General features: G+C 36.4%; 2 protein-coding genes across 3 annotated transcripts; both read right to left on the reverse strand.

Moving 5' to 3' along the window:
• Positions 1 to 766: 766 nt before the first annotated feature.
• LOC103996720 (F-box/WD-40 repeat-containing protein At3g52030) lies at positions 767 to 11,385 on the reverse strand. 2 transcript variants are annotated; one of them, XM_065081744.1, is made up of 9 exons: positions 11,055 to 11,385; positions 9,609 to 9,809; positions 6,967 to 7,021; positions 5,854 to 5,952; positions 4,188 to 4,291; positions 3,098 to 3,187; positions 2,696 to 2,838; positions 1,734 to 1,758; positions 767 to 1,441 (listed from the first exon to the last, which is right to left on the reverse strand). In XM_065081744.1, exons 1-9 carry the CDS (start codon positions 11,246 to 11,248, stop codon positions 1,072 to 1,074), a joined length of 1,281 nt encoding a protein of 426 aa, XP_064937816.1. In that variant the 5' UTR covers positions 11,249 to 11,385; the 3' UTR covers positions 767 to 1,071. The 2 variants fall into 2 exon arrangements, with proteins under 2 accessions (XP_064937816.1, XP_009415966.2); XM_009417691.3 differs by having other exon boundaries at positions 1,734 to 1,818.
• Positions 11,386 to 12,321: 936 nt separating this feature from the next.
• On the reverse strand, positions 12,322 to 18,815 carry LOC135592344 (protein NBR1 homolog). Its single transcript, XM_065081745.1, has 7 exons — positions 18,524 to 18,815; positions 14,135 to 15,408; positions 13,916 to 14,036; positions 13,592 to 13,837; positions 13,345 to 13,494; positions 12,690 to 13,268; positions 12,322 to 12,595 (listed from the first exon to the last, which is right to left on the reverse strand). Exons 1-7 carry the CDS (start codon positions 18,560 to 18,562, stop codon positions 12,497 to 12,499), a joined length of 2,508 nt encoding a protein of 835 aa, XP_064937817.1. The 5' UTR covers positions 18,563 to 18,815; the 3' UTR covers positions 12,322 to 12,496.
• Between the last annotated feature and the right edge of the window lie 5,768 nt (positions 18,816 to 24,583).

Genomic DNA, 24,583 nt, shown 5'->3' on the forward strand with positions numbered 1-24,583 from the left:
GGGGCTCGTGGTGCCACCTTTTTCTTTCTAGCCATTACATATCCTCCGATAGATCTACATAGATTTTATTTTTAGTTATATTCGTGCAGAAATGCTCTCCCTCGACCATGAGACAACCACGGTTGGGTTGTACCATTTTTTTCATCGAGATTCGTTGAGTTTGCACCTCAAATTCGATTTTTATTTTTTTTGTATCGACAAACGAAATGCAATGAAGATGTTCTGCTTGATCGCCTCGTCCTCACTGTTATCTCGAGGCATTTCTTCACCGACAGTTCCGGCCATGATTCGATTCGACGATTCCGAACTGAATTGGGTTTCAACAGTTCGACTGTGATTACCGAAACAGACGATTTCATTTCAGTTTTGAACTGATGAAAAAAATAGAAAACACTAAATACCCCTCCCTACAAATGATGAATACATCCCTTCTAACAATGTAATACACAACTAATTGAAGAAGTATTTTGATAAAAATAAAAAAAGATAAAATACCTCAACTAGGTGTGGCCCAATGAGTCAATCCGCAAGCAAGTGAAATTAAACATTACCCCTTATATTTGGATCCTATTAAAATTGAGGTTATTGTACTTGAAAATTTTACATTAAAATCCTTATAATTCTGAAAATAAAACAAATAATCTTTTTGTTCATCACTTTCACGTCAATCCAACACATTATATCACATGTTATATTTTTCATTAATACAATTGATGACGTTAGGACAAATAAGATTATTTATTTTATTTTCAAAACTATAAAAATCTCAATATAAATTTTTAAATATAACGACCACAATGCTAATAGGATTTAAGTACAAGAGGTAATCTACAATTAACCCTCAACGACATGTACCTCCTGAGGGCGTTCAGCATCAAAGATAGAGCAATGTTCACACTGCCGTTCAATTGTACATACCACCAATTGAAACAACAGCATAAGACAGTGAATCATCTGATGAAACACTTCACCCAGAGGCTTCAATGAAATATCATAAATCTGTTCACGGGCTAATTCATGTAACTGACTTAAAATAAGAGGAACAAGACTTTCTGCATCTAAATCAGCCAGCTAATTGTTCATGTGAAATCTCCACGCCCTGATGAACTTCTCATTGTGAGTGGTGACGATCTTATTCATTCCCACAGCCAGACATGTTATGGGAGGCCGCAAGTATCTGGGAATGATATCCAAGCAGGTGGTATCCTGAAGCCTCCTCACCTTCTTTTGAACCACTTCATGACTGTTCTTAGAAGAAAGTGGCACCCCATTGGTAGCATCTATCACCAAACTTGAAAGAATTTCACCGGTGCTCTGGTTCAGAATGCGGAGTACACCATCTATTCCACCGACGGCTAACATAGATGTATCATTTGATAGATGGTGGACAGTGTAGATGACGTTGGGACTAACCCGTGTTTCCCAGACTGGTCTCAGAGTCCTGAAAGAAGCAAAAAAGTTCAGGGTTCCTCCAAATAAGCTTCTTAAATATAGTCACTCGGATGCATATACATAAACCAAGTTACAAACTTGCACTGATCCAAGTTTGAAGTATAGAAAAAAGTCCAAGATCAACTGATAGTGACTTTCTTTTAGGATAATGAGTTTAAGCCTTTGCTTCAAATGGACTAGCCACATGATTCACATTCATGGAACATAAATAAGATTTAAAAGATTAGAAGAGGGACTCCTATGCAAATCACATAATGGAGCTAAGTATTTGCATTACTAACCTGAGGTCCCAACAATGAGCATAGCCTGAAGTTGATCCAGCAAACACCGAGTATGAATGCATGTTAAAAGAGAAGCATTTCAGGCCTGCTCTAAGGAATGATATTGTTAGACAAAGATCTGATGGAAACAACAAAGAGCCTCACATGGAATCTGAAGGGATCAAGATGGGAACTGTGTGCCTGATTATTTGCCATTTTCAGGATAACGTATGCTTTCAATCAGAAAATATCACTATAAATTTACACCCATAATATTCAGAAAATGAAATATTATTTTAAATAAAGCTCTGTAATGAATTTGAGGGCTAAAAACAGTATGAACAAGGGCCTCAAAGCCTGTTGGATATTCCACACAGCTACCAAAATATATTAACACATGGCACTATGGTTCTGTACATTATATCATAGTACTACATTACCGTATGGGTACTGTAGTGATACTGCCAATATTGTAGTAAATATTCAACTTCATGTTTTTAAGAAAAACAAAAGAAAGAACAAAAAAAAAAGTAGAACAGAAATAATAACAGCGATGATATAGAACCTAAGATATCATATCTCATGGCTTTTGACCATTCTAACACCTCACACATATGAAAAGAGAAAATCAATGCAATACAAAGAGTTACTGGTTCATTCACGAACAGCAGAAGGGAAAAGAAACACCCTTACAGTAGAAATACCTCCAATAGTTCCACAAACAATAAACTTCAAACACTTGAAATCGATCAAATGAAACAAGACTGCACAACTCATCATCAATGGACAAGATTTTTCATTCATTTGCCCATTTAGTGGTTTAGATCAAATGACAATAAAGCAAATAAGAGAAAGATGATATATGATACATGATCTAAATCCACATTTTTTGTTTCATCAGGCCAGATGAAAGATTGTACAATTTTGATCAACCTAGTTATTTAGTTTTGTTATATGACAGTGCCACGGTTTAGGAAAATCACCTGTAGGAGAAAAACAAGACTTCACAGAACCCATCCTTTTACCAGATGACAAATCTGCAATAGCTATGTTTCCAAATGTAGAACCACCAATAACTAATTGATCATCAGTCAAAGTCAAGCATGTGACTGGTCCAGAATGCATCCTGCAAAATGTTGGACCCAGAGTACATTCATGTGGCATCTTCTCGTATGTTTATAAATAATAAAAATGAACAGGCATGCAGATATAAGCAACAGATAGAAGTTGCCCCAAGTTTAGAACATGAGTCCTCAAAAAGGAAACATGCTTACCTATATGCAGAATACAAAATATAGATTGATGTTAACAAAATCCTACTTTTGCTATTCTTCTTTAGTAATTACATAATGCTATGCATGGAAATTGCTTGGTCACATTTGTACCTAATTATTCGAGAGCATCTTCCACTATACATATCAAATACACGAACTCTACCATCTTCACAACCAATCACAGCCTCTGGATCGATATAACTGCCAAAACAATGGACAAAAATATTAAAACAAGTAAACATGTGAAGAAATCAGTAGAATATTAATTCACATGGCTCAGAAAAATGATAATAACCAAAGACAATAAGACATGCCAAAAATCAAGGTGATTGGGATAAAATCTAGTGCTACCAAAGCACCAATATATAATTGCTAATATGACGTCTGAAGACACTTTTGCTTTACTATAAATTTATCAAACATTAATCAAATGAAAACTGTAATTTTGCTGGAAGTTCAAGCACATGCTCCCACATTCATTGCGTGAGGCATTTTATAGTTATGCTACACGTGCTACATTATGCTTCATGGAATTGACAATCCTAGTTGATAAAAAAACCAGTGCAAAGGTGTCATCATCATGACTCCGACAACAAATAAAAACTGAATACCAAACATTAACAAGATAAGGTGCTGGATCTGAAGAACTTAATACAAGATGAAAATATTCTTTCTGCTGCTATATACAATCTCAAAACATGAACTTAATAAACTCTTTCACTTGGCAGATCTGATACTGGAGGTACGCCTGAGCCAAAGTGAACCAGAGCATATCTATTAGTACCAGTTTAATACAGACCTATACCAGTACAGTCCATACTGCTTAGGCTAACAAATAACAGAGACTAATTACTCCAGTTTGACTTTTGCCTTCATTGACATACATCATTCAGTCACCACTAATTCACATGATCTAATGTGCTCGGCTTATTCAACAGGACAAGGTCTACAATATACCATTTCATGAGGCCAGTATAGAGAATATATCAAAATTACAACTTTGATTTTGTTTCTAGCAGACCTTAGTGCACCATATTCAACAGCACAAATCTGTTAAGTATCAACTGAAAATTACCTATTTTACATTCCAACAAAAACCTATGAAAATGAATTTTACTGCATATGCTTCCATCTGAGGTGAATTTAGTAATCAATTTATTTAAATAATAATGATGAAAAGAAAACCCTTTTTTCTGCTCACCGCATACATAGTCCACGTGTGAAGATACCTTTGCATGATTGGAAGATACCTCTTTGACCATGGCGCCTCCATATGCATATTCGATCACTAGTTAAACCTACAATCTGAAAGTATAGAAATTTGAAACCATTAAAAAACTTTATTAATCATTGTCATGATCTCCTTATCAAAAGTGCATTAAAATTTATTTCCTAGTCATAATAAGGACACAAGAGAGAAGACATGATTGTATGTAGAGAAAATGATTTGATTGAATCACATATTCAAATCAACACCATAGCAAGAACAATAAACCAGTTTCATCTTATTAAGGTCATGAATCATATATTTTCCTTTCAGAAGCATTAACATGTGACGAACACATGATTATGGACCCCAACTAGAACCCTACTACTTTACAACAATACTACTAGAGAACCAGGTTTTTCACTGATTTTGAACCCTGGACCATTAGGTAAAACTTGCCCAATTTTATTGGATTCAAATTTATTCGAGGAAAAGAAAAGACAAAACATTATTCGTAGAGTGGATTCACAGAATTTTGTGATTTATTTCAAATCTCATGGCAGATCCCTTTTTTATGTCAGCATCCTGTTTATCCTTAAGTGGTTTCAGGCTACTCCTTTTGTCTCCCTATGTTCTTGCACTAAACTTATATAATTATCACATGTTTCTTTTTTGTCCTCCCTCTCCCCTTATTCAGCTCCTCCCCCATATGCTATCACATATTGATATAGACTGATCTTATCACATGGGAATCAAATGATACCTTGAACTATACTTGTACTGCATATATATAAGTTCTAATTATTTGAGATCGGCTACATGAATTTTTTACTATCACTAAGAGTACTATATAAAAAGTCATATGTTTAATTAAGCTCAAAGTAATTAAATCTTTATTTATAATTTTTATTAAAAAAATTTTAGGTCTTCCTCTATCTCTCCTCATACAACTAATATTAATTATTGCACTCTTCTGACTCGCATTCGGAGGTCTCCTGGACACATGCTCATACGATTTTCTCTCATTAACTTAGATAATATCATCAACAAATAACATACACTAGGAAGATCTATCATGTAAATGACTAATAAGTTTATTCAGTATCAATATGAAAAGGTAGAGACTTATGCAGATCTTTGATGTAATATTATGCTAATAAAAAACTCGCTAAACATAATTCCTATAGTTCTAACACTAATAACTATAATATCATACATATTTTTAATAACATCAATATAATTAATGGATATATCTTTCTTTTCTAAAACCCACCATAATAAACCTCTAGGTATCTTATCATAGGCTTTATCTAAGTCAATAAAAACCATATACAAACCTTTCTTTTTCTCCCTATACTTTTTCATTCATTGTCTTAATAAATAAATAGCTTCTATGGCTGATCTTCAAAGCATAAAACCAAATTGGTTTTTAGAGATACTTGTTTCAAGCCGTATCCTACTTTTGATAACTCTTTACCAAGGTTTCATAGTATGACTCATGATTCATAACACTATGATCTAAAGCATAAACAATTACTTCATAGACTTGTAGAAAAAAAAAAAGCATGCTAAGATATAGGAAAACATATCTTGTATATAATCACATATATGATTAAAATCTATGGAATTGAAAAGATAAATCAATACTTTACCAGTTTACCTTGTTCTCATCAAAGTCATAGTCAACTAGTTGATTCATTTCCGGACTGACATACTCATCCAAGTAGTTGCAGCTTTCTGCAGACCATAGACGCAGTACCTATTATAAGTTTCATGGCATTGCCATAAAGATTTAGAAAGACTATCTGAATACTAATCCAAGATCACATTAAGTCTTCAAAAGGGAGCCTGATGCCGGATAAATGCCTGAATGTTCTAAGGGTTACACCAGAAAGCAGCTTACAGATGCAAGTTAATCAATGTTACAGCACAGAGAAGCACAATGCTGATGCAACTAGAACAAAAGCTAGAAGAGAAGCACACTAAGAGTATGTGGAAATGTGAAACAAATACACCCATGACTGAAACAAAATCAAGTACAAATCTCCACTACATCCCAAAAATCAGACATGAAATTAATGTATTCATCATATGAACTATTACCCTTTAGCTGGAGATTTGATGAGCAAATGGGTTCATTAGCCAAGGCCAACATGGCAAATGCTCACTTAAATTGTAAACTTCAGATAATTCTTATAAGCAACTCCTAGAAAGACAAAAGAGATGAACTGGGCAACATGCATAATGTGTTGGACATGCAGGCTTGGTTTTTCTTATTCTCTTGTTCTTTTTCTTATTCTAATCATTTAGTCTTACCTCTTCAGAGATGGCTCACATTTCATTGCAATTTAACACCTCACAAGCAAGTCATGCTATTTGGAACAGTACAAAAATGATAGGATTCTTTCCACTTATTTGAATATCTAGAGCATTAAAAACTCAAACTTCTACAGCCCATTTAGAAGTTTAAACTTTAAACTTTAAAATCTCAATTCACTTAAGGTCTTTCAGTAGTCCCAGAATTTCATATGACTTTTATCCCTAGTTATTTACTGACTTTTAATTTGATAATATTCCCCAATCTGTGTAACAACTAAAATAGAAAAAATTCTAAATAATATTTGGTATATAAAGTAAAATACTAAGCAAATAGATAAAAATTGGTGAATCGGTAGTTTTAAAAATCATATCCATGTAAATGAAAGATTATCTACAGAAACTATTTATATGATAATATCATGTAAACAATCATAATTTCAGATAAAAGCAATACCTTATCTCCAACTCCTGTAAGAATTAAGCCTCTTTTCATCCGACATACATTCACCCTGACATATTTAAATCACTGGGATGAAAAAAATGCAATACAATAGAGAAGCAGAGTTATCCTAGTACCACTAACACTACTGGCAAAGAGAAAAAAAAATGAAAAAAAAATCGTGATACTAAATTACAATTTAACATGATAGAAGAGAACTGCAATGAGAAGTAACATTATAATCTTCAATTTAACTTGTATATGTTAAAGGAAGTCTGCATAGCTAAAAACTTGCATTTTGTAAAAGCAAAGACTACACAGAGAAGTATTAGCTTACAATAACTATAAATTGCCAGATTGCTTTTACCAAGGTTCCAAATACTAGACAGATGCAGTTCAGTATCGGTCAATATTTATTTTACTATTTTTTGGTGATAGCAGATGAAACAGGCGAGTATACCAGTACTATACCAGTCCAACCAGTTACTAAAACAGGTAACAGACTAAGATATAAAACCTTATCTTTTACTAAGAGATTGAATATGCGTCTAAAAGTTATGATAACTAATTGATCCTGTGAGTAGAATTACTTTCAAAAGAAAGGACAACTAGAAGCGAAATGAAAAATGTGACATCTAACCAGTCATATCCAGGTACAAAAATACCTCACATTATACTGGAGTAATCTTAACTATATTAATCATATTACTTGGAAGCAATGATGAGGATCTTCTTGATCAGTATTTATTGGTTCAATTGTAAATCAGTAAACATTTTTGTGCGTAACACTTAACTGAAGTAAACAAATCATTTAGAACCAAGGATGACGATTATGGTCAAACCAGTCAAAAAGTGAACCAGTACATGGAACCTGGGAGAAATTGCATGGTCCTAGTTCATACAGGGTGGACCACCCAATTTTGATTGATACATCTAGGTGCACTAGGTAACAAAATACTGCATGGTACTCGCATCCAACTGAACCATCCGACTTGTTTAAACATTTAATCAGTCCCCTTTCCCACATTATCTTTCTATGACTCTCTTTTTTCTCAAATTAAACTTCAACTTCAAGCAAATCAAGCTTCAATTGCAAAAATTGGTATTTTTCCAAAGGAAGGTAAATATAAAGCTAATCTTTTCTTTTTCTTTGTGTTCTTTTAAATGCGTGAAATGAATCTTTATTCTTGTGTTTTTCTTATGGTTTTACTCATGAATTCATGTTTAGATTTAGATTAAAGAAATTATTTTTTATTTGGTTGACTAAAGAAATTATTTAGATTAAAGAGTTCATGTTGGATCTATGCAAATCAACCATAAATTTACGAGTCTAAAAAGTTGACGACTTCGAGGAGATGAGAGAAAGTTTAGTTGAGATCAAATGAGATATGAGTTCCTCATGATCACAGCCTTCCTACCATAATGATTTCATGGACCACATATGAAATTAATAATTGATCCAATTGAGAATATAAATACCAGTCTGATACCAATTCCAATAACCTAGCCAGCAATCAATACTGATCGTCCTCAACAAAAACAAAAGACAAGGCTTACTATAAATTATTAGGCTAGAAACTAATACCGATGGGTTTATACCAAGACATCATATCATGCATACCATACCAGTTTAACCGATGATTGGTATTGATAATGGACCAATATTTTAATCTTTCTCCCGAACAAAAGCAATTAGCATAAATCCTAGTATGCGTGTTAAACATGGAATAGACAAATCTGTAAAATGCCAAATGCAGACACGACATATATGGCAGAACAAAAGGAAAAAGCATCGTCCAATGTGTTACTTCGTGTTATTTTTTCTTATTTTTCAAAGAAAGAGAAGGTCAATATTGAGATATGATTTGTAGGTATATAACATACTATGGCAAAGTGATTGTGCCAAACAGAACATTTTTAATGCTAAAGAACTTACAAGACAATAGGCCCTTGACATTGTCTACCTTCTACATCACTCATCGATACATAGCATCGTGCCCCTTCGTTAGCACCCTACAAGCAAGATACAAGCTTGTTGGCACAGGACACTAGGCATAAGTTATGCATGGACTAGGATTTTGCCACAAAGGCGACACGGCCTGAGTTTAGTGAAAACTTTCACCAATGTCAGATATGTTTTATCATGGTTTGAATTTTTGATCGGCACGACCCTTACAGTGCCATGCTAGTGTAAAATACTATGGAGACTCCAATTCTTAACCTACTTTGTTTGCACAAGAGGCATGCAGACTATATTATGCCAGATTGGACGGTGCCAACATTGAACTAAAACCCCCATGTCAATAGTATTGAAAACCTTGGTTTTATCAGAAAATAAACCCATGTTGATGGTAGGCAACATTGTTAAGCATCCCATACCAAACCAAATTCATTATGTTGAAGGGCAGATTTTTAAGGATGTTGGATTTTTTCAGTCTTACCATTGCTGGAAAGATTTATTCAATATTTTAAGTTGTATCTCATTGTCCACAACAAATTTATAATCTTTTCAAAAACATAAACATCGGTAAATCCCTAGATGTAAGGAATAAAACTTGAAGTTTTACATTTGTTAGAGATAAGGTTGGAAACTGATAATCCAAATAGCAAAATTCTATTTATATGATATATATACTGGATAAAAGAAAAGAGAATACCTTGCCTGGTGACCACTCCATTGATCAACTTTAACCGAGCCTCTGAGAAAGGATAACTTGTGTTCTTCCATAGCTATCTCTTCCAGATAGATCTTCATTGATGTTTCTAGCATATCTGACTTGATAGAAGCACATTTAAGATGTGGATTTCTTTTGTTATATAGATCTCTCATCAATGAGGATGTGTAGATTAGATTGTTCCTGTAACATAATAAGTCATGAGCATTTATCGGTCTTCAAATAAAAAAAAATTAGAAACATATTTGGACTCTAAATTTATGTTGAAATTTTTCATTCCATATCCCTCTATCTTAGTGATATAAAAAACCATTCCCTCCCCTTTTCCCGTGTAATTACATCCCAAAGCTTGTGGTGAACATGTGTTAGTTGAAAGAGTCATCATTATTCAGTTTGACCATTGAATGTAGCGGTTGAAATTATAATGATTAAAAGAACTCTGCTTTTCATCAATAGAAATGGGAACTATTAAGCAAGTAATAACAGTTTCTCCACATCTCCCTACTCTTCTTCCTCCTCTATTCCGCGTATCTTCTTCCTCACCTGTTCTTCCTCATCTAAATCAACTAGATCCATATTCCTTCAAATCCACATGACTTTGTTTAGTTAAAAAAAGTGAAAAAAAAATCCATTTAGATTTGTATGTGCTTCCAATCCGTAAAATGCAAGTGAATTACAAATTTTCCCTTCGGGCCTATTGCATTAGAATTTTATCCTTAACTTGTTTACATTGATTAAGGAAGATGCGGAGTTCACAAAAAACAAAAAAGAGATTTTCCTAATTGTACAACGCACACACAAAACAAAAACTCTAACATGCAAGTGAATTACAAATTTTCCCTTGGGGCCTATTGCATTAGAATTTTATCCTTAACTTGTTTACATTGATTAACGAAGATGCGGAGTTCACAAAAAAAAAGAAGAGATTTTCCTAATTGTACAACCCCTCACACTTGCTGAAACATATTTATCCTATGTGAACAGTTGGGACGGCTTGGTGCACTCAATGGACAATTATCTCCTATTCATGTTAGAGTGTTTTTTTGTGTGTGTGTGTTTACAGTTGGAGGAGCTTTGGCCTGCACTATGTGTTTATTAATTTTTTTTATTTTTTGCTTTGCATTTCTTCCTTTTTTTTATCCAAGGGACTTTTCCGAACAGGTTTTGCGCATTCTGGTCGGGAATGGGTTTCCTTGGTATAAAACATGCAGAAAGTTCATTAAAAAGAAATGGAAATTGTTTAGCTTCCATCATCGGTTATCCCAATTAACCAAAATCATGGACGTAATAAAGCAACTTCACGAGACTCATGAAGAAGGATGCGGCATCAGGTTTAGAAATAATAACCCAAAGCTAAGAATCTGTTCTCTTAACAGCCCTAGTACCTGAGAAGGTCAACGATGGAATCAACAAGAAAGGGAAACAAACCAGGACTTGCAGACGACAGAGCATCGGACGAGATCGAAGTGATCGAGAAGCGCAAAGACGATGCAGAGGAGGTCGGTGCCGAGAGAACGAATAGACCCGCCGGTGCCGACGTCTACCGACCTCCGCTTTCCGCGGCCGCCGCCTGATCCAGCGGCGACCGCTCGGTGTCTGCCGCTGCTGCCGGTGACCTCCATCCGCTGCTGCGCTCGACGCGCGTCACCCGACGCGCGGGTCCGAGAGGTTGCCCCCGTAAAGCAGTGCGGAGGAGGCCGGCCCAGCCACCGTCTGGGCTATCTTGCGGACCGCCCTGATCGGCTGTTGATAGAGAACCACGAACGACACGCGTACGGCAGTCAACGGCTGTTAGTTCAATATATAATATTATAAATAAATTATACTTATATTATATGTAAAATAAATAATACTAATATATTTATAGCGAAAACATAAAATTTATACCAAACAATAGTTTTATAATGCCCCTTAATTATATAATGAATTAAAGACAGTTGATGATCGAAAGTTGAAACTCTAATCTCTCCATCGAGTCGGACGATAGAAAAATAAGTTATCGATATGTCACTTGATAGGACGAGCAGAAAATTAATCAATCATTATGAAAAAATATATATAAATAAATGACAGTGGTTAAAATAGAAAAATAGCAACGATGAGAGAGACAAAATAAGAAAGAGTACAAAAAAAAAGAAAAAGAAATGACGTTACTGAAAGAAGCTAGAGATGATTAAAAGGAGAGAGAATAACAGGAAAGGTGATTTAGAAAGGAGTGGAGGTAATAAATACATGATTAAAGAAAACATCTCATTTTTACTTTCTTATGAAAATAAAATACCCTCAAAATGGTCAATATTAATACATAATAATAATTCAGTCGATGACCGAAACGCGTAGTAGATAATGTCAACTGTCTATTTAATCATTAGTCATCTCGCAATATGCATGACGGATTTCCTTTTCTATAAATATGGATTTATTGGGCAAAAGCTACCAATGGAAGTCCTCGACGTACGTGGCTTGAGAAGTCTGTTTTGGCTATGATGGTAAGTCAACTTGTGGTCGAGTCAATTCCATCAAGGATGAAGAGTTCATCACAAGTCATCCAGATCTGTGTCAAACGTAAAAATGAATACAAATATGCCCTACCCCTCGTACAAAATGAGAGCCTTCAGTTAAAATACAAACATATCCCATTGCCACGTTCATCACTGAAACGAGTGACAAATGGAATACATGCAACACAGAGATATTCCGATGCAACGATCCAATCACATATATTATTGCAGATGAAATATAAGTTGCAGCTATTAAAGAGCAGAAGGCCATATGTATCCAGTGGAGAAACAAGTATCAACATCATGTAGTTAATCACGAAGTCCTACGTAATAGTTATTTACAGACTCTTATGTGTAGATATAATACCACTATGCCTTTTCCCCGGCAATGAGATCAAGTACAACTCGCTTTATGCTACCATCATATTTTATCAGCAGCTTTTTGTTCATTACCCTATCGGAGAAACCCTGCAACCACATAACGATGACAAGTGAATCCTGGACCGTATTATTGCAAGACAATTAAAGTAATTCTGCAGTACTAAACAGTTAAGAACCCAACCATGTCCTGCAGCTCCTCAAGAAGTGGCTCCCATTCAGCATAGCCGCAAAGATCATCGATGGACTGCTCCAGGTCATACTTGTTTAGCCTAAGAATCTCCTTGTTTAAGTCAATTTGCTTAAACCCCATGCTTTCCAGCTCATCGAGCAATGTCTCCTCGACAGTGTTGTCCTCGGCAACTGTTTTAGATGGTGGCACAAGAAAAGATGATTCATATTCTGACACTGATAAATCAATTATGGGATACGACACGGGAGGATTCACAATGGGCATGGGCAGTGCAATGGCATCAGCGGCGGCAGGATGCACTCCCACGGGAGGATTCACTATGGGCATGGGCTGTGCAATGGCATCAACGGCGGCAGGATGCACTCCCTCTGTTGGGACTTCATTGACGAATGGCCTAACAAGTTCATCTGAAATGTTGGTGAGTATGGGTTCAGGAGCAACATCATCAAAAGGCTCAGCATTGACATCTATGATTCCAAACCCATCTCGACTAGTGCTTTCAGGTGGCAGATTCAAATTCAAATCAGCACTGAAAACACCAGTAGCAGAGCTTGGTCGAGAGATATCCACCTGTATGAGAAAACAAGGGATTCTTACACAAAAGAAAAAAGGTACAGCGAATTAATTTTTGGGGCAGATGACAGACCTGGATAAGAACCCAAACTCGTTGCCCAAACTTCTGTCCAGAAGGTGATGCCAATCTCCAATATGAAAAGTACCTACCTGGCATTGCTGGTGAGGTGAGATCAACTGCAATATCAACCTTCTCATTCACAGGAAATCCATCAGCTGGAATCTGCATAAGATGAGATTGCAACATCATTTTTGGTATAACAAGATGAGATAAGTACAGCTCTCCCTAAGGACAGGTCATAAACAATTCTATAGAATACCTCCAATAAAACTGAGTCCCGGTTTGCAAATCTATCACCACCAACCCAAACAAGTCTTGTACCATATGGCCATCGAGTCGAACCATTATTCTGCATTCGCCATATCTTTGTAAACGGAGTAGAAGGAGGAAGTACAGTTCCATCATACACAGTCACATCTTGAATAAAGCGACTTTCTAATTTTGATCTAGATTGTCTCGCACCAAAACCATGTAAATGTGGTGAAAGGAGCCGACGTCGAGAATGCTAGAATTAGGAAAGCAGAAGAAGTCAGGGCATCCTATATTATGAAATTAAATCAAGTGAAAGAAGGTTAGGCCATACTGAATTATAACAACCCTTGAACACTTTACGAGATGAATGATGTGCCCTGTCAATCCTGGTATAATCAGCTTTATTAACCATATCAGAGAAACAAATGCCACATAAATCATAGTCTTTTTTCCTGCAAAGCCAAAGAAGAAACATGAAAGTATAAGAAGACTGACTTAGAACAACTATATAAAACTAACATTGAAAAAGGAAAGTCAAGTAATGCCTTACACATTAGATTTAAATCGAGGACCAATGATTGGATGCATTCCACAACCATCACATATAATTCCCCTGTGGAAAGTACAGAACATGTTGTCATTAGACCCATCATCCCTTTCGTAAGGATGGCCAAGAGGGTGAATAGGAAGATCAAGAGCCGCTATCTTGGTATGCTGTTTGACTCCCTGAAAATTAAAACCATCAGGAAGATCAAGAGACGATATCTTAGCATGCTGTTTGACTCCCTGAAAACCAAAACCATTAGGTGTTCTTGAAGGGGCTGCATCGGTTGGAAGTTGTTTGTTGTTGTCACCAGCCACCATGCCAGGAAACCCATATGTATTAGTTGGAGCATGAGATGGATTAAATGATTCATTATTATGTTCTGAAATCATCTCAGGTGGCACATAAAGGACAGATTTTCCTTTACCACCAACATCACCATTTTCTTTGTTATGATCAGTGAACTCATTGCTAGCACAAATGGCTGCTAGTAAATCATCAGTCAAGGCATATCCTGGTGCTAGCTCAAATGTTGGAAGATCTGGACTGTTCATATTAAGATCACCAGAGGTATCAGTCTTGACCATGTTAACATGATTCCCATTGAGACTCTCATGCTCCTTCTGCAAAAGCTCTGAAACTAGATCAGTTGATTTTGTTGATACTGAAGCAGAAGTAAATGGAACCTTTGGTGGCCCACTAATATTAAGATCCTTTGGCTGAGTTGGAGTTGTTGTCTGACTAGGCATTCCTGCTGACTCACTATTTGGCCTGTTGACAGGCTGACTAACATTTGATATTCCATACTTGGAGAACTGGTCCACAATTTGAGATATTGCTGGTGCAGAAGATGAAGCCTTTGAAAGGAAATCATTAGAGATCTTGGAAAGTGAAGTACGAAATGGTTCAGGAACATGTTTCAAGGCTTCATCAATAACAGAACTAATTTCAGATGGTTGATTCTCTTCTTGACGTGGCATGGCATTTGCAGGGCTCATGTTCTCCTGTTTCAGGTCAGTGCCTCCAGATGCATAAGATTTCAACTGAACATTGATTCTCAGAGGATTCAAATGCTGATTAACAGCAGCATCACGCAACTCATCATCATCATCTAGCGCTACAGTGTCACCATCTTCATCAACATAGTTAAGAACAAGATCGGCTTCTGGACTGAGTTTGAAGAGGTTAATAATCTTCTTTCGGAGTCTAGTCATGTTGTGATCTATCATCTCTCCATGGACGTAGGCATTAAACCGCTTTAGCGTATCACCATACTTCACCTGGAAAGTACAGACGGTTGAAATGAATAAAAGGGAAAAAAATAAGACAGAGACAAACAGACAGACAGAGACAGACCAAAGGCAGTCCATTATGGTAAGGAAGATCAACTAAAGTGCCTTTTTGTTTTTTTGCCGGCTTCCTATTCCATAGAACAAGATGACAGAACTCAGCTTGAGACAAGGTCACGCAAGACCATGTCCATGCTAATACACTATTAAGCATTTTCAAAAAGTCCAAGTATCTCAGGAGCAAAAACAAAGGTGGAACTCATTTCTTTTTTGACCAGGAAAAACACGTTGAACCATATACAAAGGTGGCCTTGTGCACCAACACATGGTTTAAGCCTTTAAGGAGAGTCGAAATATGCAATCATATCCATGTAGGCAAAGTGAATATTTCTGGACTGGAACTCCAGTCACTTGATTGCATATGCGCAACCTTACCATGACACCAGGCCTTCTAATCACAAGGCAAAGTGGCCTTGTGCACCAACACATGGTTTAAGCCTTTAAGGAGAGTCGAAATATGCAATCATATCCATGTAGGCAAAGTGAATATTTCTGGACTGGAACTCCAGTTACTTGATTGCATATGCGCAACCTTACCCTCTAAAAGGACAGCCAGTGACTTCTAATCATATTCTTGCCTCATTTGAATTCATGCTCAGAACCTACTTATATCATGTATTTAATATAGGACCCTAAATATTTAAGTGTGAGAGCTGCATGCCACACAAAATGAACTTAGCATTTGAGGAAAAGAATTTATTTTGCTGCAACGTAATTCACAAACACCAAACTACAGCGAAAAATAGTCTTTGTTTCAATCAACAAAAGATCTTGATATGCAAGCAGAAATATGGATCTCTCCATAACATTTATAATACCACATGCTTCCAAAATAAAATTCTGCAGAGACAAAAGTCTATCATCATTAGCTCAACTCTGTATATCTCCAGAACATTTATAATACCTCATGCCTCCAAAATAAAATTCTGAAGAGACAGAAGTCTAGTATCATTAGCTCAGCTCTGCATAAAGCTCATTCTCTTATTGTACAAGATGAACCTTAATAGCCTACATCTTCAGCCTACTGATCTGAAAGACTGCATATGCAGATTTCTTTTACATTCTTTTATCTAACTCTCAATACTACTTGATGGAATCATTATTCCACAGATATAATATAACATAATATTCCATGAGCTACTTTAGTTTTACACTGGAAAAGAAAGATCGAGTGCATGTGACTCATGCCAATCTGAGGTTCACATGGATCAAAATGTGAATTGAATGCTGGCATCCAAGTTGCAAAGATAAATTTTGCAGTGGTCGATGCATGACTTGAACCTTGCACTCAAATTTGAAAGAATCAATCTTCTTATATTTTTTAAGCAATCATCAAAATTTAGCAAAAATGAAGAAATGCTCTAAAATGGTTTATTTTGATTGGGAAAAGGATGCATTTAATTTCAGAAGAATATTCAGATAGACTTTAGTAAAATATGTTCAATAAATATCTAGATGTGATTATGGGACTTAGAGGTAATATTGTATGCATTAATTCGGACCACACCCCACATTGATGAACCTCATTCCCAGGGTTTAGGCATAGTTTGTAAAGGCATAGCAAGAGAGACAACTAAGTCCTGAACAATCTACCATCACACTAAGAAAACAGTGGATTGTGCAACAAAACATAGGATCAGGTAGTGCTTTTGTGCCACAAGACGAACATAACAAACTTCCGATGGAGAAGGATAGCAACTGGCTTGATTTGGCAAAGTGATGAAGGAAACCAGCTTGAATAAGAAGTTCGACGCATACTAGTAAAGGAAGATCAGTGATCCCATTTTCGAATGGCCAGTATGGATAAGAACTTGGCCTTTTAAAATAGAGGCGACAACTGCTGTTAGGGAACAAAATTTTGCCATTCATATGGACTATAATTCGGGCACCATACAAACAGTCCATATGGATATATGATATAAAGAGACTCTTATTACTCCTACTATAGAACCAAACATGCCCTTAAGCAGAAGGATGGCCGAGGTGACACATTTAGGGGAAAAAAATCAACAGTTTCAAAGACTACCGAAAAATAAACTAGTTGCACAAGAACTACTAACAATGGAAACATCAACTTCAGGTACCCTAAGATCACATGACAAGGATTCATGACAACATTGAGTGTATGAAATTAGGTAGCTTACTAGAAATAATTTGTTTTCTGTAAGAAACTGACATGCATATGGTTCAGGAGACAAATGATACAAAGATCTTTTGTCCTTAAGTAATTAACATGGATATAGTTCCAGCAACACAAGGACCAAAGAAACTTCTTCCTGAAATAATTGGCATGCATATGGTTGCAGAAGAAAATGCTACAGCTTGAAAACATTTAGAACTCATAAACAATCAACCGATTGCAGTAAATAAAGAAACCATCGCATTTATCCAAGATCTAAAGTTTTTAACGGAACCACATCTCTTAATCTTCCTGTCGGATGACATAGAAACCATATAAACAGTCTCACTTGACACTTCCAGCATCGGACTAAAGGTACCACCCAAAAGAATTAGAGAACTAAAAGACGCTACCATCCTACGGGAAAAGGCATATTCCCTAGAATAAAAGTAACAAGCAACCAACCGCATGAAACACTGCTAGGAGTGACCGAACATGTTCAACTAGTGTAATCAACCTATCAATTTCGTGTTGATTGTTCAATCAAAAACACTTGCAACAGGGCCGACCAAACTTTACAGAAATATAGCTACGCATCCACACGATCTTTACAACAAATCAAACAGCACAAAATCCCAGAATTAAACAAAAAATACTAACGATGATCGACGATGACGCAGAACAGAAAGGGAAAATAAGGATCACCGGCAATCAACCAGACACAACCTTTACAGGAAGGGGTAGAGAGAAAGCGACCTTTGACAACATATCTAACAGCGCAAAAAGCCTAAATTTGAGCAAAGAAACCATAACGATGATCGCCGATCATGCAGAACAAAGTAGGACACATCGAGTTCATCTACAATCGACGAGCCACATACCTAATCCACAGACGAAAAAGAGATCGACAAGAAAAGACATACGGACCTTGATCACAAAGTCCCACTGGTTAAGGCGGGGCTCCATCGGCGACGAATCGATGAGCGAGAAGTGCGCCAGCTTATCGGGTGAGCCGAAGGCGCGATCAAGGGGCCCTGACCCTAAAATCTCTTCGCAGAGGATGAGAGCTAGAAAGAAGGGAGAGGGGGACGGAGAGATCGAGGCGAGGAAGTATCCGAACGATGCAGGAAGGCGAAGGGAAAGGGGCAGGGGGGTTTCGCAGCTTGTCGCAGAGAGCGCAGCGCGAGCCGCTCGGGAGATGGCAGGTATACCTTGGGCTTATTTGCCACCAGACTCGCTTTATGGGAACGAGTTGGTTTGCTTGGCCGAGAAGAAAACCAACACAGCATGGGGAGTCTGCCACGTGTGCCAAACTCAGGTGACCATAACGATCGAGGGATTTATGCTATAAAATGTTTTACCACATAATTGAATTTTAATTTTACTTTTTTAATATTAAATCTACATTATACAAATTTAAAACCGAAATTTAGTTTAATTTATCTAAAATTTAATATTAAATCTACATTATACAAATAATCTTAGATAGAAATCCAAATTTAATTTAATTTAATTTAATTTAATTTAATTATCCTCACATAAATTTTGAAAATACCGTTGAGTTATTAAAGATTTTGATAAGAAGTTGGAAAGTCAAAACATCCCAATCAGCTCCGAAAACGATATTTATGTTGATTTAATCGTAAAATATGATACTTGAGGTCTATTCTCTCTGTCATGGGGACTCGGTCAATGCTTATGTTTTGGGTATTGAGCATTGTGATTTCAATCAAGCGTTATCCGACATTATATTTGGGGGTGACACGTAATCAACTCCTAAAAGTAGTGGGATGGAAGGATTTCCTTTTGGAAAGAAAGGTTGACGTGTGAAGAGGGTGGGTAGGGATGGTGAAAGTGTCGCACGAGCGATGAGCATGTAGATGACACGTGTCTGACACATCGAGTAGCCCAAGCCAACGTGGACTGCACATAATCAACACCTTTGTATCATAAGCATCCGACGCATATGATAGCCACGTGGATAACTACTTGAATCAAGAACCAATAGGGGGGAAATAAAAAGAAAATCGTTTGGAGAAAATTATGCCAAAAAAGATATTATACCAAAAGAAAATTTAGGGAGGGGAATAAAAAGAAAGTTGTTCAGAAAAAAAATTGAGAGAAAAATAAAATAGAAGTGAGAAATGAAGGTTAAGAACATAGAACTTATAAATGATAAAAATTCTCCCAGCAGGTAATAATGAAATCTCACAAGGTCACATTCCGTGCCAATCCATTCCCTCTTCTACGCACAAGAAAAGCAAGTAATATTTCCCGGTGAAACAAAGATATGGCAGTCATGTAAGATTCCTTCACCACGTACATGAACGTCAACGTCTTCTCATCTCACCTCACCTTCTGCTGCCCCTACATAAACTCGCGCCATCTCGGCCTCCCCATCATCTTCATCCGACAAGGCAAGACATGGAGGAAAACGTCTCTTCGGAGGGGTCGTCAAGGGCGGACCAGCGGGACACCAGCGATCACGCCGACCTCGCCAAGGGGAAGGAGGAGAGCGAGAAGAAGAACAAGAAGAGCGGTGGAGGGTTGAAGAAAGGACTGGAGAAGACGAAGAACGTGGCTTCGTCGGGCTTGAAGAAGGTGAAGGAGGGATCGAGCACAGGGTTTCAATGGATCAAAGGTAAGTTGCAGAAGGGGACGGACAAGCAGTGAGACCAACGAAGAAGAAGAATAAGCAGATGCATGGCGTGCGGTAGATTGGTGTTCTCTAGCTCTGTGTGTGTGTTTGTGTTGTAGTAGTACTCATTCTACAGCTTTGCCATTCGTGTTTGATTGATTGATCGATCGCAACAGTTTCGTTAATGCTCATCTTCTTGTTCTTGTTTGGGTTTGATCTTCAATAATTCTGAATGTCACATCTAATCAAAGATGATCCAAAAAAATTTACATATATATATATATATATATGATTGTTTATATTATACTCGAGAAACACAAAATAACAAAGTGATTAGTAATTTGAAGAGGTGCCAAAGAACAAAAGGAAAATTAAAACCAATCTATTATTCGTTCAAATTTCTCCCTCCACATTTTTATTTTTGGAAGAGGACGATTAACATCTTTCATCCAACATATATATATATATATATGGCTCATTAGCATTAGTGTATATAGAAAAAAAATTTTGGAGATACATTTCCTCGGGCACTCTTTTCCTTTTTTAGATTGAAAGATGTTTTTCAAGCATTATACTAAAACAACACTATCGATGTCGGCCGAAGACTAGATTAGAAAATATATAGAATTACTGTAAACTCATCGATAATTAATGTAAAACTATGTCAAATTTTATGAACATGAGTGTTAGAGAGTTAAAAGATTATATAACGTAAAACTGCGAACCAAATCAATATGAAAAATGAAGTGACTGGAGTTCCAGTCCAGAAATATTCACTTTGCCTACATGGATATGATTGCATATTTTGACTCTCCTTAAAGGCATAAACCATGTGTTGGTGCACTAGGCGACCTTTGTTTATGGTTCGACACGTTTTTCCTGGTGAAATAAGAAATGAGTTCCACCTTTGTTTTTGCTCGTGAGAGACTTGGACTTTTTGAAAATGCTTAATAGTGTATTAGCATGGACATGGTCTTGCGTGACCTTGTCTCAAGCTGAGTTCTGTCAGCTTGTTCTATGGAATAAAACACATATGCTCTTTCATTATATCATAAAGAAGGCAGCAAGCAAAACAAAATTAAAAAACACTGTAGCTTATCTTCCTTACCATAATGGACTGCCTTTGGTCTGTCTTATTTTTTTCCCTTTTATTCATTTCAACCGTCTGTACTTTCCAGGTGAAGTATGGTGATACGCTTAAGCTGTTTAATGCCTACGTCCATGGAGAGATGATAGATGACAACATGACTGGACTCCGAAAGAAGATTATTAACCTCTTCAAACTCAGTCCAGAAGCTGATCTTGTTCTTACCTATGTTGATGAAGATGGTGATACTGTAGCACTAGATTATGATGATGATGAGTTGCGTGATGCTGCTGTTAATCAGCATCATCATCTAGTGCTACAGTGTATTGCCTTGTCGGATTATGGCAAGGTCGGCGTGATCGCTGGTGTCCCGCTGGTCCGCCCTTGACGACCCCTCCGAAGAGACGTTTTCCTCCATGTCTTGCCTTGTCGGTTGAAGATGATGGGGAAGCCGAGATGGCGCGAGTTTATGTAGGGGCAGCAGAAGGTGAGGTGAGATGAGAAGAACATTGAGGTTCATGTACGTGGTGAAGGAATATTACATGACTGCCATATCTTTGTTTCACCGGGAAATATTACTTGATTTTCTTGTGCGTGGAAGAGGGAATGGATTGACACGGAATGTGATCTAGTGAGATTTCATTGTCGATTTGTTGTCTCAGTAAAATTGATCTGATCGATTTATTTATATATATATGATGATAGAGCTCTGCAGCCATATATATATATAAAGAATCCAGACGTTCAAATCCTTGCAGCCACTCCGGCAAACAGTCCAAATTGTCACATCCGATAATTCTCAACTTCTCAAGTCCATCACATCGTTCCATTTCCTGAGGCAAACACCTCATCTCTTGGCTTCCAACTATCTCCAAGTCCCTTATAAATCGGAGGTTGTGACAACCCTTGAATTCAGATGTCCGCAGCATCTTACTGTTCAACCAAATACTCAGTCTTGAGACCTTCAGATCCACCTCTAAAGCTTTGAATTTTGGACATTGGATTAATGTCAAAATACAAAGTTTCGGGAATAAAAATTCTTCTCTTTCCACCTTTAGCCATTTTTGTAATGCAGGCATATTGGACAATATGAATATTTTCAAATTAGGAAATGTTCCATTTTCACCGTAGAATACTTCATCCATAGCATTAATTAAATCCATACCACTTATCTCAATAGTCTTGAGATTGAATAGTCCTCCGAGTGAGTGACGGTAGCCTTTTACATCTCTTGAGATTGATTAGTTTGATCTTCTTCAACTTGTGGTGATAGTCAAACCCCTCTTTTATCCATACTGGAAATTCTTTGCCATCATATAAAATAATCTCTAATTTTTTTAAGTTTGGATTGGGTTGGAGGCTTTCAAGTACTTGTAGCGAAACCAATTTGGAGGTTCTCATGTCATCCATATTGTCCCATTTCCAATATAACCTCAAATATATGAGTTGTGGAAGTATATCAAACAATTTTAAAGGAGTCGAAGCATCTTCTGAATTTGACACTTGTTCAAGATTTTGTAGACTTAGTTCTTTTAGATTCATCAATGATTGCAACTCTGAGAAAACATTTCCAAGACCACCAACTATGATATGTTCAGAAAATTTCACAAGGTTATTCATTTGATTTATTCCATGTGGCATTTGATTCAATGGACATCTATACACGTTGAGATCTATCAGCTTTTTCATGTTACTTAAACTCTCAGGTAATTCAATAAGCCATTGACAACCTTCCAAATCAAACTCTCTTAGATTTACAAGGTTGGTGACCGAAATAGGTAACATCTGAAGCTTTGTACAATATGCTAATTTTAAAACATGTAAATTCTTAAGATTATGTATTCCTCTCGGAAGCTTAAGAAGCTTTTCACAATGAGCTAGATTTAAGACTTGTAAATGTATCCCGATCTTATCATTTTTTAAATTTATTTATTTTATCATTATACTAAAATAGCGCCATCGATGTGAGCCCCAAGACTAGATTAAAAAATATGTAGGGTTAAACTCACCGATAATTAACGTAAAACTATGTCAAATCTTATTAACATGGGTGTTAGAGAGTTAAAAAGATTATATAACGTAAAACAAATTGCGAACCAAATCAATATGAAAAATGAATTTCTTCTTGACAAAGTATTGGTTTCTTTTTTGATTCAGGGGCATAAATTATCTTTATGAGTGCAAACCAGACCCAATAATCCATTCACTTGAGACCAAAGTAAGATTATCCACTGTCTGAACTTTGATCAGGTAGCTGAGATCATTCGTTCATAGCTACTCGTTGTCTACTATATGATTATGATTTACAGTAAGGTGCCAAAAATGTTTTGCTAGATGATTGTGATCGGTCGAAGGTGGCAGGCTTTGGCTCGATAATGATGTTGAAAATATCTCATGACAAATACAAGCTAGTGAATCCCATGACTGAAGCTAACAGTAAGTTGCATTATTCTATACAGCAAAGATAAACCTATGGCGACTACAAACTTACTCTTGCTTCCTTCCAGGAGTTCAATAAAGGTGCACACAGGTATGATTTAACTAATAAAACTTTCATACCAATCAAAACTTTATGCAATATTTGAAATTGAAGAGAACTATAATACAAAAAAGAACCGAAACTGACAAGAAATTATTTTTTGTTAGGTTGTTAAAGCATTATATTTTCAAGATATTATGTACCTAAAATATATTTCATCCATAAGGATAAAATTTATTCAATTTATATTTTTTATATACATTATGACTGAATAATATTGTTACTTCATTTTTTTTTTCTTATGATATATGATTTTCTACTATTAATTTTAGTTTAAATTTGATGCCCTATTTTTTTCTAAAATTCCAAACTACACCGTGCCAGATGGACTGCTTGGTTTTTTTTGCTACCATTCAAGTGATACATGAGTCTCGTTCTAAAACATATGATCGAGGTTTATCAAGAAGTTTGAATCATGAGGATCTTGCCCTTGCCGGAGTTAATTCGGCATGAATATTTATAGCTTCTAACTGAAAGATCCATATTTTTTTGATGTACAGTTTACTTGTGTATGTTTAAGACAATGTCCTGTTCAGATGTTGCTTAGTTCTTTTTGGCTTTAAAGGAAGATTAAGTAGGACATTGGATCCTTGGCATGTGATTCAATCTTCCCTTCTGTGATTCTTGCCACAAACCCATCTCCAATGTTCTCTTACTAATTAATTTGGTGCATTCCTGCTTCATTTTCACTGTAGGCAACTGATAATAGAAAAATTAGAACAT

This window comes from Musa acuminata, chromosome BXJ1-9 (genome assembly GCF_036884655.1).
Source record: "Musa acuminata AAA Group cultivar baxijiao chromosome BXJ1-9, Cavendish_Baxijiao_AAA, whole genome shotgun sequence".
In the NCBI taxonomy this organism is placed as follows: domain Eukaryota; kingdom Viridiplantae; phylum Streptophyta; class Magnoliopsida; order Zingiberales; family Musaceae; genus Musa; species Musa acuminata.